The sequence below is a fragment of the Hypanus sabinus genome, chromosome 1 (genome assembly GCF_030144855.1).
Source record: "Hypanus sabinus isolate sHypSab1 chromosome 1, sHypSab1.hap1, whole genome shotgun sequence".
Classification (NCBI taxonomy): domain Eukaryota; kingdom Metazoa; phylum Chordata; class Chondrichthyes; order Myliobatiformes; family Dasyatidae; genus Hypanus; species Hypanus sabinus.
This window is the reverse complement of record NC_082706.1, coordinates 88,094,683-88,110,383: the sequence shown is the minus strand read 5'-3', so window position 1 is coordinate 88,110,383 and position 15,701 is coordinate 88,094,683. Positions and strand designations below refer to the sequence as shown.

Below are 15,701 nucleotides of genomic sequence, written 5' to 3'. Positions count from 1 at the left end.
TTTTGTAGAATTTATAACCGATGTTATGCTGCAGGCATATTGAGAAGTTGTCCTTGGACTATGTGGTAACTTTGCTCTCGATTCACCATTTGGGAATTACAGAAAACCACTGGGGATAAGAAGCAAGTAGATACTCAAACGTCAGTGACATTCAGCATCCTATGCAATAGGTTTAAGGTAATGCAGAAGGTTTGGATCTATTTTAATAGTTAATTTGTCTATCCAGTGAAGTAATTGAAAAATAAGAGGTTTTGTGCTCCTTATCTAAGAAAGGATATGCTGGCGTAGGAAAGGGTACAGAGGAGGATCTCAGATATTAAAAGGTTAACATATGGTGATAACATGTCTCTAGCTATGGAGTTTGATGGCTCTGGGACTGTGCTCAATAGAATTTAAAAGAATGAGGGGGAACCTTTATGAAAGCTATTGAATATTGAAAGGCTTAGATAGATTAGCTGTGCAGAGGATGTTTCCTATAGTGGTCAAGAGCCAAAGGGCACAGTCTACAAATACAAGGACGTCCTTTTAGAACAGATATGAGGAGGAATTTCTTTAGCCAGAGTGTGGTGAATCTGTGGAATTCATTGCCGCACACAGCTATAGAGGCCAATTCATTGGATATATTTAAAAGTGGAATTTGATAGGTTCTTGATTAGTAAGGATGTCAAAGATTATGGTGAGAATACAGGAGAAAGGAGTTGAGAAGGATGTTAAATCAGCCATGATAGAATAGTAGAACTAACTTAATGGGCTGAATGGCCTAATTCTGCTCCTATGTCTTATGGTCTAAAAATTCCCAACACAGGAGGGTGTAGAGTCACAACATGGAAACAGATCCTTCAGCCCATCTTGCCTGTACCAACCAAGATCCCCATCTAAACTAAACCCATTCGTTGTATCCCTCCAAACTTCTCTCATCCACGTACCAGTCCAGATATATACAGTACCTGTCATTGTTCTGTTCCGGTTGAAAAATTCCCTCTGCACTCTTTAAGCACTGGCAGGTCACAGCTCTTCAAAGAGATATTCATGTACTGTGCTGGCACTGAGATCCGGATTTCTGTTTGGTTGTTCATTTCCTCATCTCCTCTTTCATCTTTCCATCATGTACTGTATCACGAGTCAGTAACCCTAGTTTTTGATCCATCCACTAAGAGAAAGAGCTTTATACTACTTGCCTTGTGTGGGCTTTTCATAGAATTTATTCATCCATTTTAGTCTCCTCAGTTCCAAAGACAGCCATGCTAATTTATCCAATCTTCCCTAATACATACAAGTTTTGCCAACAGCTTAATAAATATTCTTTGTACCTGTTGATTAAATGTGGTGACAAGATGGGGGGGGGGGTGGCACAGTAGTGTAGTGGTTAGCACAACGCTTTACAGTACAGGCAACCCAGGTTCGATTCCTGCCGCCATCTGTAAAGCGTTTGTACATTCTCCTCGTAATTGCGAGGGATTCATCTGGGTGCTCCGGTTTCACCCCACAGTCCAAAGATGTACCTTAGTAGGTTAATTGGTCATTGTAAATTGTCCGGGGATGAGGCGAGGGTTAAATTGGCAAGTTAGTGTACGGCATGGCTTCAAGGGCCATTTCTGTGCTGTAACTCAATAAATAAATAATGGTAAGGCATTATTATAAAGCTAGTGTTAGATACTGTTCTATCATTATCTCCATACTGTCATATTTTTTTAACTTGGCTGATAAAGGAAAGCAATATGTATGGCTTTAAACCACCTTACTAACCTGACCTGCTGCTTTTAAGCGAGAAGAGTTTAAGAGGAGAGGGTTATTTCTTCAGCGGTTTGATCAAGGCACGACTGTGCAAGCATGGACGTCAGCCAGTTAGAACAGTGAGAAGAGTTTTAAAGGAGACAACTTTATAGAGCAGGCATTGGAGGAGCAGGCAACGGAGTAGAGGGAGACAGAGTAGGAGGGATTTGGTTCAACGGGGCTTAGGCAATAATGGGTCGTGGTGAGATAGGTTGCCTGTGTAGAATACAGACAGGAGGTATGTGTATGAGGCTGGTGTTCTGTGCTCGGTGTCAGATGTGGAAAGTCCTGGAGAACCCCAGCCTCCCAGACAACCACATCTGCGCCAGGTGCATCGAGCTGCAACTCCTTAGGGACTGGGTTAGGGAACTGGAGATGCAGCTCGATGACCTTCATCTGGACAGATAGAGTGAGGAGGTGATAGAGAGGAGCTATAGGCAGGTGGTCACACCGGGGCCTCGGGAGATAGATAAGTGGGTAACCTTCAGGAGAGGGAAGGGCAGGAGTCAGATGGTAGAGAGTACCCCTGTGGCTGTCCCCCTTAACAATAAGTACTCCTGGTTGAGTATTGTTGGGGGGGGGGGCTACCTGGGGGAAGCAACAGTGGCTGTGGCTCTGGCACAGAGCCTGGCCCTGTGGCTCAGAAGGGTAGGGAAAGGAAGATGATGGCAGTAGTGATAGGGGACTCTATAGTTAGGGGGTCAGAGAGGTGATTCTGTGGACGCAGAAAAGAAACGCGGGTGGTAGTTTGCCTCCTAGATGCCAGGGTCCAGGATGTTTCTGATCGTGTCCATGAAATCCTGAAGTGGGAAGGAGAACAGCCAGAGGTCATGGGACATATTAGTACCAATGACATAAGTAGGAGAAGGGAGGAGGTCCTGAAAACAGACTACAGGGAGTTAGGAAGGAAATCGTGAAGCAGGACTACAAAGGTAGTTATCTTGGGATTAATGCCTGTGCCAGGTGACAGTGAGTATAGGTGTATAATGAGGTGGAGGATAAATGCGTGGCTGAGGGATTGGAGCAGGGGGCAGGGGTTCAGATTTCTGGATCATTGGGAACTCTTTTGGGGCAGGTGTGACCTGTACAAAAAGGACGGGTTGCACTTGAATGCCTTGGGGACCAAGGGGGACCAATATCCTGGCGGGGAGGTTTGCTGAGGCTATTGGGGAGAGTTTAAACCAGAGTTGCTGGGGGGGGGTGGGGGTGGTGTGCGAACCAAACTGAAGAGATGAAGGAAGAGGTGGTTGGCTCACAAATAGAGAAAGCTTGGAGCCAGTGTGAGAGGGAGGATAGGCAGGTGATAGAGAAAGGACGCGCTCAGACTGTTGATTTGAGATGTGTCTATTGTAATGCAAGTATTATGAACAAAGCTGATGAGCTTAAAGCATGGATCAGTACCTGGAGTTATGTTGTTGTAGCCATTACAAAGACCTGTAGGGCTCAGTGACAGGAATGGTTATCTCAACTGCCAGGCTTTAGATGTTTCAGCAAGGATAGGGAGGGAAGCAAAAGAGGTGGGGTTGTGGCACTGTTGATCAGAGATAGTAACAGGGACATCAAGGAGCAGATAGGGAGACAGATTCTGGAAAGGTGTAGAATTAACAGGGTTGTTGTGTTGGGAGATTTTAATTTCCCAAATAATGATTGGCATCTTCCGAGAGCAAGAGGTTTAGATGGGATGGGGTTTGTTAGGTGTGTACAAGAAGGTTTCTTGACACAATATGTAGATAAGCTTACAAGAAAAGAGGCTGTACTCGATCTGGTATTGGGAAATGAACCTAGTCAGGTGACGGATCTCTCAGTGGGAGAGCATTTTGGAGATAGTGATCACAATTCTATCTCCTTTCGGAGAGGGATAGGAACAGACAAGTTAGGAAGGCATTTAATTGGAGTAAGGGGAAATATGAGGCTATCAGGCAGGAACTTGGAAGCATAAATTGGGAACAGATGTTCTCAGGGGAATGTATGGTAGAAATGCGGCAAATATTCAGAGGATATTTGCGTGGAGTTCTGCAAAGGTATATTCCAATGAGACAGGGAAAGGATGGTAGGGTACAGGAACTGTGGTGCACAAAGGCTGTTGTAAATCTAGTCAAGAAGAAAAGAAAAGTTTACAAAAGGTTAAAAAAAATAGGTAATGATAGAGATCTGGAAGATTAAAAGGCCAGCAGGAAGGAGCTTAAGAATGAAATTAGGAGAGCCAGAAGGGGCCATGAGAAGGCCTTGGCAGATAGGATTCAGGAAAACCCCAAGGCATTCTACAAATATGTGAAGAGCAAGAGGATAAGACGTGAAAGAACAGGACCTATCAAGTGTGACAGCAGGGAAGTGTGTATGGAACCAGAGGGGATAGCAGAGGTACTTAATGAGTACTTTGCTTCAGTATTCACTACAGAAAAGGATCTTGCTGATGGTAGGGAAGACTTGCAGCAGATGAAAAAGCTTGAGCATTCAGATATAAAGGAAGAGGATGTGCTGGAGCTTTTGAAAAGCATCAAGTTGGATAAGTCACCGGGACCAGATGAGACATACTCCAGACTACTGTGGGAAGCGAGTGAGGAGATTGCTGAGCTGCTGGCAGTGATCTTTGCATCATCAATGAGGACAGGAGAGGTTCTGGAGGATTGGAGGGTTGCGGATGTTGTTCCCTTATTCAAGCAAGGAAGTAGGGATAGCCCAGGAAATTATAGACCAGTGAGTCTTACTTCAGTGGTTGGTAAGTTGATGGAGAAGATCCTGAGAGGCAGGATTTATGAATATTTAGAGAGGTATAATATGATTCAGAATAGTCAGCATGGCAGTGCCTTAATGAGCCAGATTGAATTTTTTTTGGATGTGATTAAACACATTGATGAAGGTAGAGCAGTAGATGTATATGTGTATATGGATTTCAGCAAGGCATCTGATAAAGTACCCATGCAAGGCTTATTGAGAAAGTAAGGGGGCATGGGATCCAAGGGGACTTGCTTTGTGGATCCAGAATTGACTTGCCCACAGAAGGCAAAGAATGGTTGTAGACGGGTCATATTCTGCATGGAGGTCGGTGACCAGTGGTGTGCCTCAGGGTTCTGTTCAGGGACCCTTACTGTTTGTGATTTTTATAAATGACCTGGATGCAGGATGGATTAGTAAGTTTTCTGATGACAAAGGTTGGGGGTGTTGTGGACAGTTTGGAGGGCTGTCAGAGGTTACAACGGGACATTGATAGGATGCAAAACTGGGCTGAGAAGTGGCAGATGGAGTTCAACCCAGCTAAGTGTGAAGTGTTTCATTTTGGTAGGTCAAATATGATGGCAGGATATAGTATTAATGGTAAGACTCTTGGCAGTGTGGAAGATCAGAGGGATCTTGGGGTTCCGAGTCCATAGAACACCCAAAGCTGCTGCGCATGTTGTCTCTGTGGATAAGACATAACAGTGCATTGACCTTCATCAATCATGGGATTGAGTTTAGGAGCCAAGAGGTAATGTTGCAGCTGTATAGGACCCTGGTCAGACCCCACTTGGAGTACGGTGCTCAGTTCTGGTCGCCTCACTACAGGAAAGATGTGGAAACCATAGAAATGGTGCAGAGGAGATTTACAAGGAGGTTGCTTGTTTACAAGGGGAACGTGCCTTATGAGAATAGGTTGAGTGAACTCGGCCTTTTCTCCTTGTAGCGACAGAGGATAAGAGGTGACCTGATAGAGATGTATAAGATGATGAGAGGCATTGATCATGTGGATAATCAGAGGCTTTTTCCTAGGGCTGAAGTGGCTGTTATGAGAGGGCATGGCTTTAAGGTGCTTGGAAATAGGTACAGAGGAGATGCCAGGGTTGTTTTTTTTATGCAGAGTGTTGAGTGCGTGGAATGGGCTGCCAATGATGGTGGTGGAGGCAAATACGATAGGGGTTTTTAAGAGTCTCCTGGATAGGTACATGGAGCTTAGAAAAATAGAGGGCTATGGGTAAGCCTAGATACTTTCTAAGGTAAGGACTTGTTTGGCACAGTTTTGTGGGACGAGAAGGCTTGTATTGTGCTGTAGGATATCTATGTTTTTACATTTGTGTGTGCATTGCAAGTTCCCTCCATTGCTCTACACCACTCAACTACTCAACACAGTCAATAGCGGTTAATTGGGGCAGCTGCTTATTTCGGACAACTCGAGAGAACAAAAACTAATTGAGAAAATTGCTGGGATTCCCTTTGTTTATTTGGGTCAGTATACCACTTAACTGGAGCAGGAGACTGTCGCCAAACTGGTTCTAACTGATGTCAGTCAAGCTACACTCTGCTTAGTGTGAACAGTTTTTAAATAGCATCAGTGTGTGTGTTTGTGTTCAAAAAAGTGATTTTTGTCACTGATAGTTGCTGCGATATAAGCAGTAAGGCAATTCAGAACTGTTTTGCTCACTGTGGTTTCAAGCATTCAGGCTTAGAGAAACGGCCGGCCATGAAAATGAAATGATTTCACTACTTCAAGTGAGAAGCTATGAAGAATTTGAAGATATTGAAATCACCTTGAATGTTACAATGAAAATAAAGATTTGGAGGATGCAATTATCGATAGCATTGTATGAAGACAGTCCATTATTTGTATTAGGTGTCTGCACTACTTCTGTCATTGTTTACACAGGATGAATTCCTCTGTTGATAACTATTAGGAACTAATACACAAGTTTATAGTATTGTAGTATGATTGGGCCTTCAAAAGGGCCATAACCTTGCCGTGGTTTGGAGGCTTGTATGACTCAATGACCCAGAGAGCTACACTTGCTGCAGTCAGGGTTTTATGCTTTGGCTCTTGGTAAGGTCACCCATGCCAAACAGGTCAAAGGGTAGATGCCAGACTAAGTGAGAATTTCTTACTCAGTTTGTTTCTTCGACACCTTTTTAAGTATTCCATGAAATTTTGGCTAATTGGAGTAGCTGCTTAATTGGGCCAAAATGTACTGGTCCCAATGTCAGAATCAACTGGAATCCACTGTATTCTAACATGTATTATGTATTCCCTTAACATGAGGAAATCTGCAGATGCTGGAAATTCAAACAAAAACACACACAAAATGCTGGTGGAACACAGCAGGCCAGGCAGCATCTATAAGCAGAAGCACTGTCGACATTTCAGGCCGAGACCCTTTGTCAGGACTAACTGAATGGAAAGATAGTAAGAGATTTGAAAGTAGTGGGGGGAGGGGGAAATGCAAAATGATAGGAGAAGACCGGAGGGGGTGGGATGAAGCTAAGAGCTGGTAAGGTGATTGGTGAAATTGATACCGAGCTGGAGAAGGGAAAGGATCATGGGATGGGAGACCTCAGGAGAAAGAAGTGGGGGGGGGGGGAAGCACCAGAGGGAAATGGAGAACAGGCAAACAACTAAATATGTCAGGGATGAGGGGCATTAATGGAAGTTAGAGAAGTCAATGTTCATGCCATCAGGTTGGAGGCTACCCAGCCGGTATATAAGGTGTTGTTCCTCCAACATGAGTTTGGATTCATTTTGACAGTAGAGGAGGCCATGGATAGACATATCAGCATGGGAATGGGACGTGGAATTAAAATGTGTGGCCACTGGGAGATCCTGCTTTCTCTGGTGGACCGAGCATAGGTGTTCAGCGAAACAGTCTCCCAGTCTGCGTCGGGCCTCACCAATATATAAAAGGCCACATCAGGAGCACTGGACACAGTATACCACACAAGCCGACTCACAGGTGAAGTGTCGCATCACCTGGAAGGACTGTGTGGGGCCCTGAATGGTGGTGAGGGAGGAAGTGTAAGGGCAGGTGTAGAACTTGTTCCGCACCACCATTCAGGAAGCAGAACATTGGTATGTGTTGTGTATTTGATATTCCAGTAATATTGTAAGTATATTGTTTGATTAAGCATTCTTTATTGTTTACATAATTCATTGCAGGTTATTTGTAGAAGTACATGAATGGCATATGTCATTATGCCACCACATAAGTTCACATCTCACTGAAGTAAAGCTAAATGTACACAAGTTATCCCCAGCTCCTGTGATTTTCTTTCAATTAGTTTTATGTTTTGGAGTTACAAACCATAACAGTAGCAAAGTAGTTGTTTCACAAGGAAACCGAGATTGCTCCCTACCTGTTGAAATGCAGTGAGATGATCGAGTTTTTAAAAAAGCACAGCACATTTCTATTCAGAGGGAGGGGGAGGGGGGGTTGATTTTTTTTTTATGAACAGCATGCTTTTCCTTCACAAAAGCAGATAGATGGCCAAGTTAAATAGAGGTGGAAAATGGAAAAAATTTATAAACAGTGAGCACCAGGTGATAATAATCATAAATAAAAAAGCAGAAATGGCTGGCTGCATTGGAAAGCTAGATGCATTCAATTGCACAACAGATAATTGGGAGATGTACACTGAATAAATTGAACAGTATTGCTTTGCTGATGTTGTAAATATAATGGGGGAACATTCAGAACTGAAACCATTGTTGATTGCAGAATCAAAAGGAATGAGAGTAGGTTTCAGTTTATGTGGTTGAATTGAAGAGCTTATCCAAGCATTGTCAGTTCAGTGATGGGCTTAATGATGCACTGAGAGAAATTTCAGATTGTGGAATCTTACAAGAAAGAATTCAAAATGGCTCATAACTGAAGAAAAACTCGCATTGAAAAAGCAGTTGAAATTGTAGTGTCAATGGAAACAGCAGTCAGAGATGCAATTGCAGTCAGGAATGAAAATGAATGTAAACAAAATCAGAAAGTCCAAACAGAAATGCTTGGCCAAACAAATTATCTTATGATTGTGGCACCTGCTCACATACAGCAAACCAATGCAGGTTTAAAGGTGAAACTTGCAGAAAATGCAATGAAGTAGGACACATACAAAGAGCATGTTGGGCAGACAAAGATAAATGGACTGTACAGAGAAGAGTAAAAGTTAAAAAGTCAAGTTGCAGTTTCAAAAAGCACTAATTTGTATGCTTTTGATCAAAAATATGATCACAAGAATGTCACAGGACTGGATAGTCTTGAGGTTTATAATGTGAAAATTATCAAAAGACCAGCAATATGCCTTACACCAGAAGTGAACGGCAAGTTAATTAAAATGAAACTGGACACTGGCTCAGCTGTGTCAGTCATTCCACAAAATAAGTTTGAATGGCATTTCAAAGAAACTGAACTAAAGCCTGCAGATATTCAACAAAGAAATTATACAAGATAAAAGATAACTCCTTTGAAAATGACATTTGTAACAGTGAAATACAACAACAAATAAGTCACATTGGGCTTGTATGTAGTGAAAACAGGAGGGCCAGCATTGTGAAATTCAGAATTTCAGCTAGAATTTCATGGTGGTAGTCGATACAGCCACAATGTGGCCAGAAGTGTCCCCAATATCCTCCACTACACCTTCACACACTGTTGATGTGTTGGGAAGCCTCTTCTCAAGGACTGGTGTTCAGGCCACTTAGTCATTGACAACCACAAGTTTGTTGTGGAGCAGTTTCAGTCATTCCTGAAACTGAATGGAATAAGACATATTACATCTGCACCGTACCACCCAGTTACAAATGACTTTGAGGAAAATGTTTGTCCATAAGACATTGTCCAGAGACTAAAGAATGCACTGTGAGCAACGTCAGCAGAACACTCTACACTGACTCTGAATCAGAAGCTCGCCAATCTCCTCATTCCATATCACAATGCAACACACTCAAACGTGGAATGTAGAGGACATCAGCAGAAGGCAGACTTCTGGTATCTGTGCAGCTACAGAGAAGTTGGAGTTAATGCTAAGCTCTCAGTGTCATGTCCCTCCATGAGCCATACAGAAATGACCTCTTTCCATTACCACTCCTGAGGACTAAACAAGACAGCAGCATATAGAACCATCTAAAATTATTAGTTTCCTAATTATTTCCTCTCTCCCTATACAGCAAAACCATCTGTGATGCTCTAGTTATGACTGGCTGCCGTCCATAGTACTCAGAAATAAACATGGGTTAGAGAACAAGATGCCCTCAAGGGTCTCCTGAACTATCTTCCTGTTTGGTTCATTTTGCCTACTAACAATCAGACCCCACACCACCCCCTCTGAGCTGGGAATTTAACATTCCTGGATTGTACGATCAGCATGACACTCAAAGAAGCCACCGTAAATTTTTTGTATGTTAGTATGTACCAGCTTGGGATTCATTTTCTTGCAGGCATTTACGGGATAAATAAAGAAATACAATAGTATGTGTGAGAAAACTATAGATAAACAAAGATGGTCAAATAAACAGTGAGGAAAAGAAAGGCAAATTGTGTAAATAACAAAAAGAGAAAATGAATTGTAGAGTATTTGTAAGTGTGATTGTAGGTTGTGGAATCAGTTCAGAGTAGAGGTGAGTGAATTCAACTACATTTGTCCAGGATATATACAGTAGATCTAGTTATTTGGGACACATTGAAACCAATACATTTTGGACCAATTAAGCGACTACCCCAATTAGCTGAAACTTCATGGAAATGCTTGAAGAGTTATTAAAAAGACAAAGAGTAACAAATTATGTATTTAAATGAAATACAGTACAGATTGGAACACAACCAATACTACCAGTACTACAAAAGCGCATTAGGTCTTAATAATTATCACCAGTAGAATTCATCCTTTGTATGCGTCCTTGTTCCTTTTATTGTCTGTAAATGAGCAATATCAGTGCAGACACTAATGCAGATAATGAACTGCCTTCATACAATGCTTCGGACAATTGAATCCTCCAAATCTTAATTTTGAATATGTTTGTTGATACTTTCAAATTCTTCATAATTTCTAACTTGTTGAGGTAGCGAAAAAATTTTGTTTTCATTCCCAGCTGTTTTTGGCATCTTCAAGCCTAAATGTTTGAAACCACAGTAAGGAAAACAGTTCTGAATTGTCGCACTGCTTATTTCTCACCAACTATTAGTGACAAAAATCCCTGCTTTTTGAATACAAACATGTGCAAATGATGCTATTTAAAAGCTGTTTGTTCTAAGCAGAATGTAGTACCTATTGGCCACATACATAAGTGTGCGTAACTGATGCTAGTTCAGCAACAGTCTCCTGTCCCAATTAAATGGCATAATGTTCCAAATAAATTAAGGGAATCCTGGCAATTTTTTTCTATAGAAGTTTGTCAAAGTTTTAGATATCGTTGCAAACTTCTAAGCAAGTAGAGACACTGCCATGCCTTCTTTGTAATGGCACTTACTTGTTGGGCCGAGGACAGACCCTCTGAAATGTTAACATTGAGGAGTTAAAAGCTGCTGACCCTCTCCACCTCTGATCCCCAATGGCGCATGAATCTCTAGTTTCTTCTTCCTGAAGTCCATAATGAGCTCCTTGGACTTGCTGACATTAAGTGAGAGTTTGTTGATGTGGCACCACTCAGCCAGACTTCCAATCTCTCTGCTATATGATGGTTCATCACCATTTTTGAATTGGCCCATGATGGTGGTGTCATCAGCAAATTTAAATTCGGCATTGGAGCTGTGCTTAGCCTCATGGTCACATTTTCCGCCTTGGTAGTTTCCAATCTGATTTCTCTATCTTCTGGCAATTTCTCCACCATCCCTTTTCTTTTTCTTTCCATTCCCCATTCTGGTTGCCCTCTTACCCCTTCTCTTCACCTGCCCATCACCTCCTGCTGGTGCCCCTCCTCCTCCTTCTCCTAGACTCTACTCTCCTCTCCTATCAATTTCCTCCTCCTTCAGCCCTTTTCCTCGTCCACCCCTCACCTGCCAGCTTCTTACTCCATTCCCCCTCCCCCAGCCACTTCACCTGGATTCACCTGCCTCCTGCCAGCATGCGTTCCTTCCGTGTGCACGTGCATCTAAAGGTTTCCAGCATCTGCAGAATCTCTTGTGTTAATGTTTAAGCCTCACACTTTTGATTTCATCACATATATTCTTATAAAGATGTTCTTTTGGCTGAAAATGGTACTTGACACTGCACTTTGAAGCAACTTTGTTTCTGTCTTTCAGCTGCAGTCCAGTCCGAGTGATGAGATGACATTAATGACGATAACACTTCCTCGGAGTGCGTACTGGCACCACATTACCAGGCAGAACAGTGTCAGCGAACTCTATAGCTTACAAGGCAAGTGAACCAAGGGGACAAACACCTTATTAGCTTGCACGCATTAAAATTAATATGAGCCACCCTGAACCACTCACTGCTCAGAGGGCAGCGAACACAGTGAATGATGTCACATTTGAGGTTGCTCTCGCACACGTAGAGAGCTTATCTTAATGAATCAGTGTGCAACATCAAGACAAGCTCAAGATTAGTCAAGATGAACCGACAAGATGTCAAAAACAGCACAGAAATTATGAGATTAGCTGATGTCGTTTATGGCAGACCACTAGGCTCTGAATGAGTCTGGGAAATAAATCCCATTAACAATTTGAACCAATGCAAGGTCACAGTCCTTTTCTATTGGCCCAGTTCCACAGAACTGATAAGTTAATTGGCATTAAATGAGGAGTGCACTTCAGTTAGCATTCATGTTTTTATTTCTGCCCTCCATTACAGTCGTGGAAATGCACTGGTTAATATATAACAAGGGTTTGATCTCACTGGGCCTGTACTTGCTGGAGTTTAGGAAAATGGTGGGGGGGGGGGTCTCATTGAAACATACTGAAAATCAAAAGGCGTAGATGTGCAGAAGATTTTCCAAAATTAGAAACAAAGCTCATTTTCAGATACAGCATAAAATATTTCCTCAGCGGGCGGAATAGGAACACAAGGTACAAAATTAGATTTAGAGTGTTCAGCTTTGTTGTTTACTGTCATTTGTCAGTATACAAGTATAATGGAGAATGAAATGATTATTACTCTGGATCCAATACAGCATTAAAACACAAAAAGCATAAATAACACAATAAGTATAAATACATAATATTATCTTATATACTTAGACTGATTGTATGTACATAAAGTGACATTAGGTACAGGAGTATCTGTATAGAAGGTAACTCTGACAGGAAATGATATAATAGTGGAGGAGTGATGGGTTAATAAGTAGAAGTGTTGATCAGCCTGACACTTGGGGTAAGTAACTGTTGTTGAATCTGGTGGGACTGCTGTGGATTCAATGGAGCCCCTTCCCTGATGGGAGGAATACTTCATGATTTTGCAGGTCTTTTATTGGCACCTTTCTGTTTGTAAACTTGGTGGCCACTCTATTAATTGTTATGACCAAAAACATCAGAATGGGGGAAGAAATGTGACCTAAACAAATTTGACCGTTGAATGATTATTGATGCCAAATGGGGTGGTCTGAGTATCTCAGAAACTGCTCATCGCCTGGCATTTTCACACACAACAATCTCTACAATTTACAGAGAATGGCTTGAAAACAAAAAAAATGCCCAGTAAGCAGCAGTTCTGTGGGCAAAAAATGCTTTGTTATTGAGAGAGCCCTGAGGAAAATGGACAGACAGAAGCAAACTGACAGGATGGTAACAGTAACTCAAATAACCACGCCATTTCAACAGTGGCATGCAGTATAGCATCTCTGAACAATTAACACGTTGAGCCTCAAAGTGGATGGGCTACGGCAGCAGATGACCAAGAAAATACACTTAGTAGCCGCTTTATTAGGTACCAATGGTGTCTAATAAAGTGGCCATAGAGTGTATGTTCCCTTTCTTGTGCAGTAACCATGCATCCTTTGCAAATGAGCCACTGCACTCTGCATTAATTTCCTCAACAGTGAACGGTTAATATGAAATGCCAATTGAGAAAGGCGATGGGTACTGACCACATTGAAACACAGAAAATCAAGGCAGTTCAGATGGCAGCTGCTGAATCACTGCTGGCTATTATTACAACTTCCCAATCAGGAAACTTCCTCTGAATGAACACACTCACACAATCCAACAGAGGCTCTTCTCTGAGCCCTGCAGAATATGTCTTCACCCCATTACCTTCACTTTATACCTACCAAAAATGGGTAATATGCCTATCACATTCTGACAGTATCCATCGTCATAACCACACAACTCTGGGGAAGAGCTTAAATGTGATGCTTTGACAAATGATCCATGAAAGGGGTAATGATTTGCTTCAAAAGGGGTCATGATTTGCTTCAAAAGGAGACACTTGAAATTGAGATCGTCCTTGTGTTTTATGTGTTGTTGCCTCATTCATAATTATTGTTTACCAAATACTGCCTTAGTAATCCAATGACTCATGAAATGGCAGCAAAGATTGTGAACTCTTCATCTATTGCTCTTTTCATGCCTCTCCAAAGCACATTTTTGCTAAGAGCTCTATTGACCAGGGAGGCATATTGCAGTGACTGCTCTTATTGCCATATATACCAAGATATACTTGTATGCCATCTAGAGAGATCATTCCAAGTTGATGTGCATCAGCACAAAGAGAAAAAAAATAACAGAATCTGGAAAGTAGTGTTATGGTTTCAGAGAAATTCCGGTGCAGGTAGATAAACAAGGTGCAAAGCCCACAATAAGATTCAGAAATCTAGAGTCCATTCTCATCATACAAGAGTCCTCTAAGAGCTGGATAGAAGCTGTCCTTGAGCCTGGCAGATCATGTATTCAAGCTTTTTGTATCTTTTACAAAATGAGAAGGGGTGGGGAGAGGGTGAAGAAAGACCGACAGGGGTGAGATGGCTCTTTAATTATTGGCTACTTTCCCAAGGCTAAGGGAAGGATAGCAGAGTCGGTGGAGGGAGGGTGGTTTCCATGCCAGAAGACAGAGGTAATGGCAAAGAGGCTGGTGTTTGAGATATGGTAGATGCACAGAATGCATCTTCTCACCCTGAGTATCATCCACTGAAGGTTCCCTAACAACGGGTTCAATGATAATTGAACACATCAGATGATGACAGAGAAACCTGTGTAAAAGAGATTTTAAAAGTGGAAAAGCCATTGTACTGGGGCAAACCCACTCTCTTAGCCTTGGAAGAGCAGATCCAGTGAAATGAGTAGTCATCACACCTGGGGTCTTTCATTGTTGCAGTGGATGACCTTGCCCTTTATTCTCCACAAAGCATTCCTAGTCATTGGATCTTACTGTTGGTCTCATCTACCCAGTTCCCTTTAAATTAGAATGAGCAAAGTAACCTGCCATAAGGTACTACCCTTTGTCCGTTTCTCATTAGCTTCCATCCCAGTTTCAAATTGTAGACACAGAGAAAAGGAACAAGTCCCACACTGGTACTTCTGCATGCTACAGGTTTTCTGCATGCTCCAGACCCTCAGATTTTCTCTGGATTGTTCAGAGACATTCAGGATTTTCAAAGGAGAAAGTTAAAATCCTGTCTTAGTAAGAACATATTGATTGGCATTAAATTCTACATCTGGTGCTCTTTCAGATTACATTAAGCAGTGCGCATCAGAAAATAATGAGTGTATGATCTGAGATTTTATGCTTGTTGGAAAGAACAAGAGAATGGTGTCCCAAAGCAGGTTGACAAAAGTATGTTTGCACTTAGGAACAATTTGATTATAGGAAAGTCCCACGAAGTGCAAAGTGATAATAATTATGATGTTGGTTTGAACATTGATTTTAAATTGGATGGATTGGTCATAGTGCAGGTTTGAAGGTTGACACAACATCATGGGCCGAAGGATTGTACTGTGTTGTAATGTTCTGTGATCTATTTGATAGGACATATAAAAGAGGTAGAGGTATATAAAATTATAATGGGTATAGATAGAGTGAATGCAAACAGGCTTTTTCCACTGAGGCTAGGGAAGGAAAAAAAAGAGGACATGGGTTAAGGAGGAAAAGTTTAAAGGGAACATGGGGGTGGGGGTCTTCTCACACAGAGAGTGGTGGGAGTGTGGAATGAGCTGCCAGATGAAGTGATAAATGTGGGCTCACTTTTAACATTTAAGAAAAACTTGGACAGGTACATGGAGGAGAAGTGTATGGAGGGATATGGGCCAGGTGCAGGTCAGTGGGACTAGGCA

At 42.1% G+C, this 15,701-nt stretch overlaps 1 protein-coding gene across 2 annotated transcripts in view; it reads left to right on the top strand.

The window, feature by feature from the left end:
- The window catches only part of dok6 (docking protein 6), a 527,037-nt gene that overhangs the window by 479,249 nt on the left and 32,087 nt on the right, over positions 1-15,701 (top strand). For both annotated transcript variants that reach the window (XM_059971537.1, XM_059971547.1), the window contains one exon: positions 11,739-11,853. In XM_059971537.1, the coding sequence (XP_059827520.1) occupies positions 11,739-11,853 (115 nt within the window). The remainder of the gene's footprint in view (positions 1-11,738; positions 11,854-15,701) is intronic.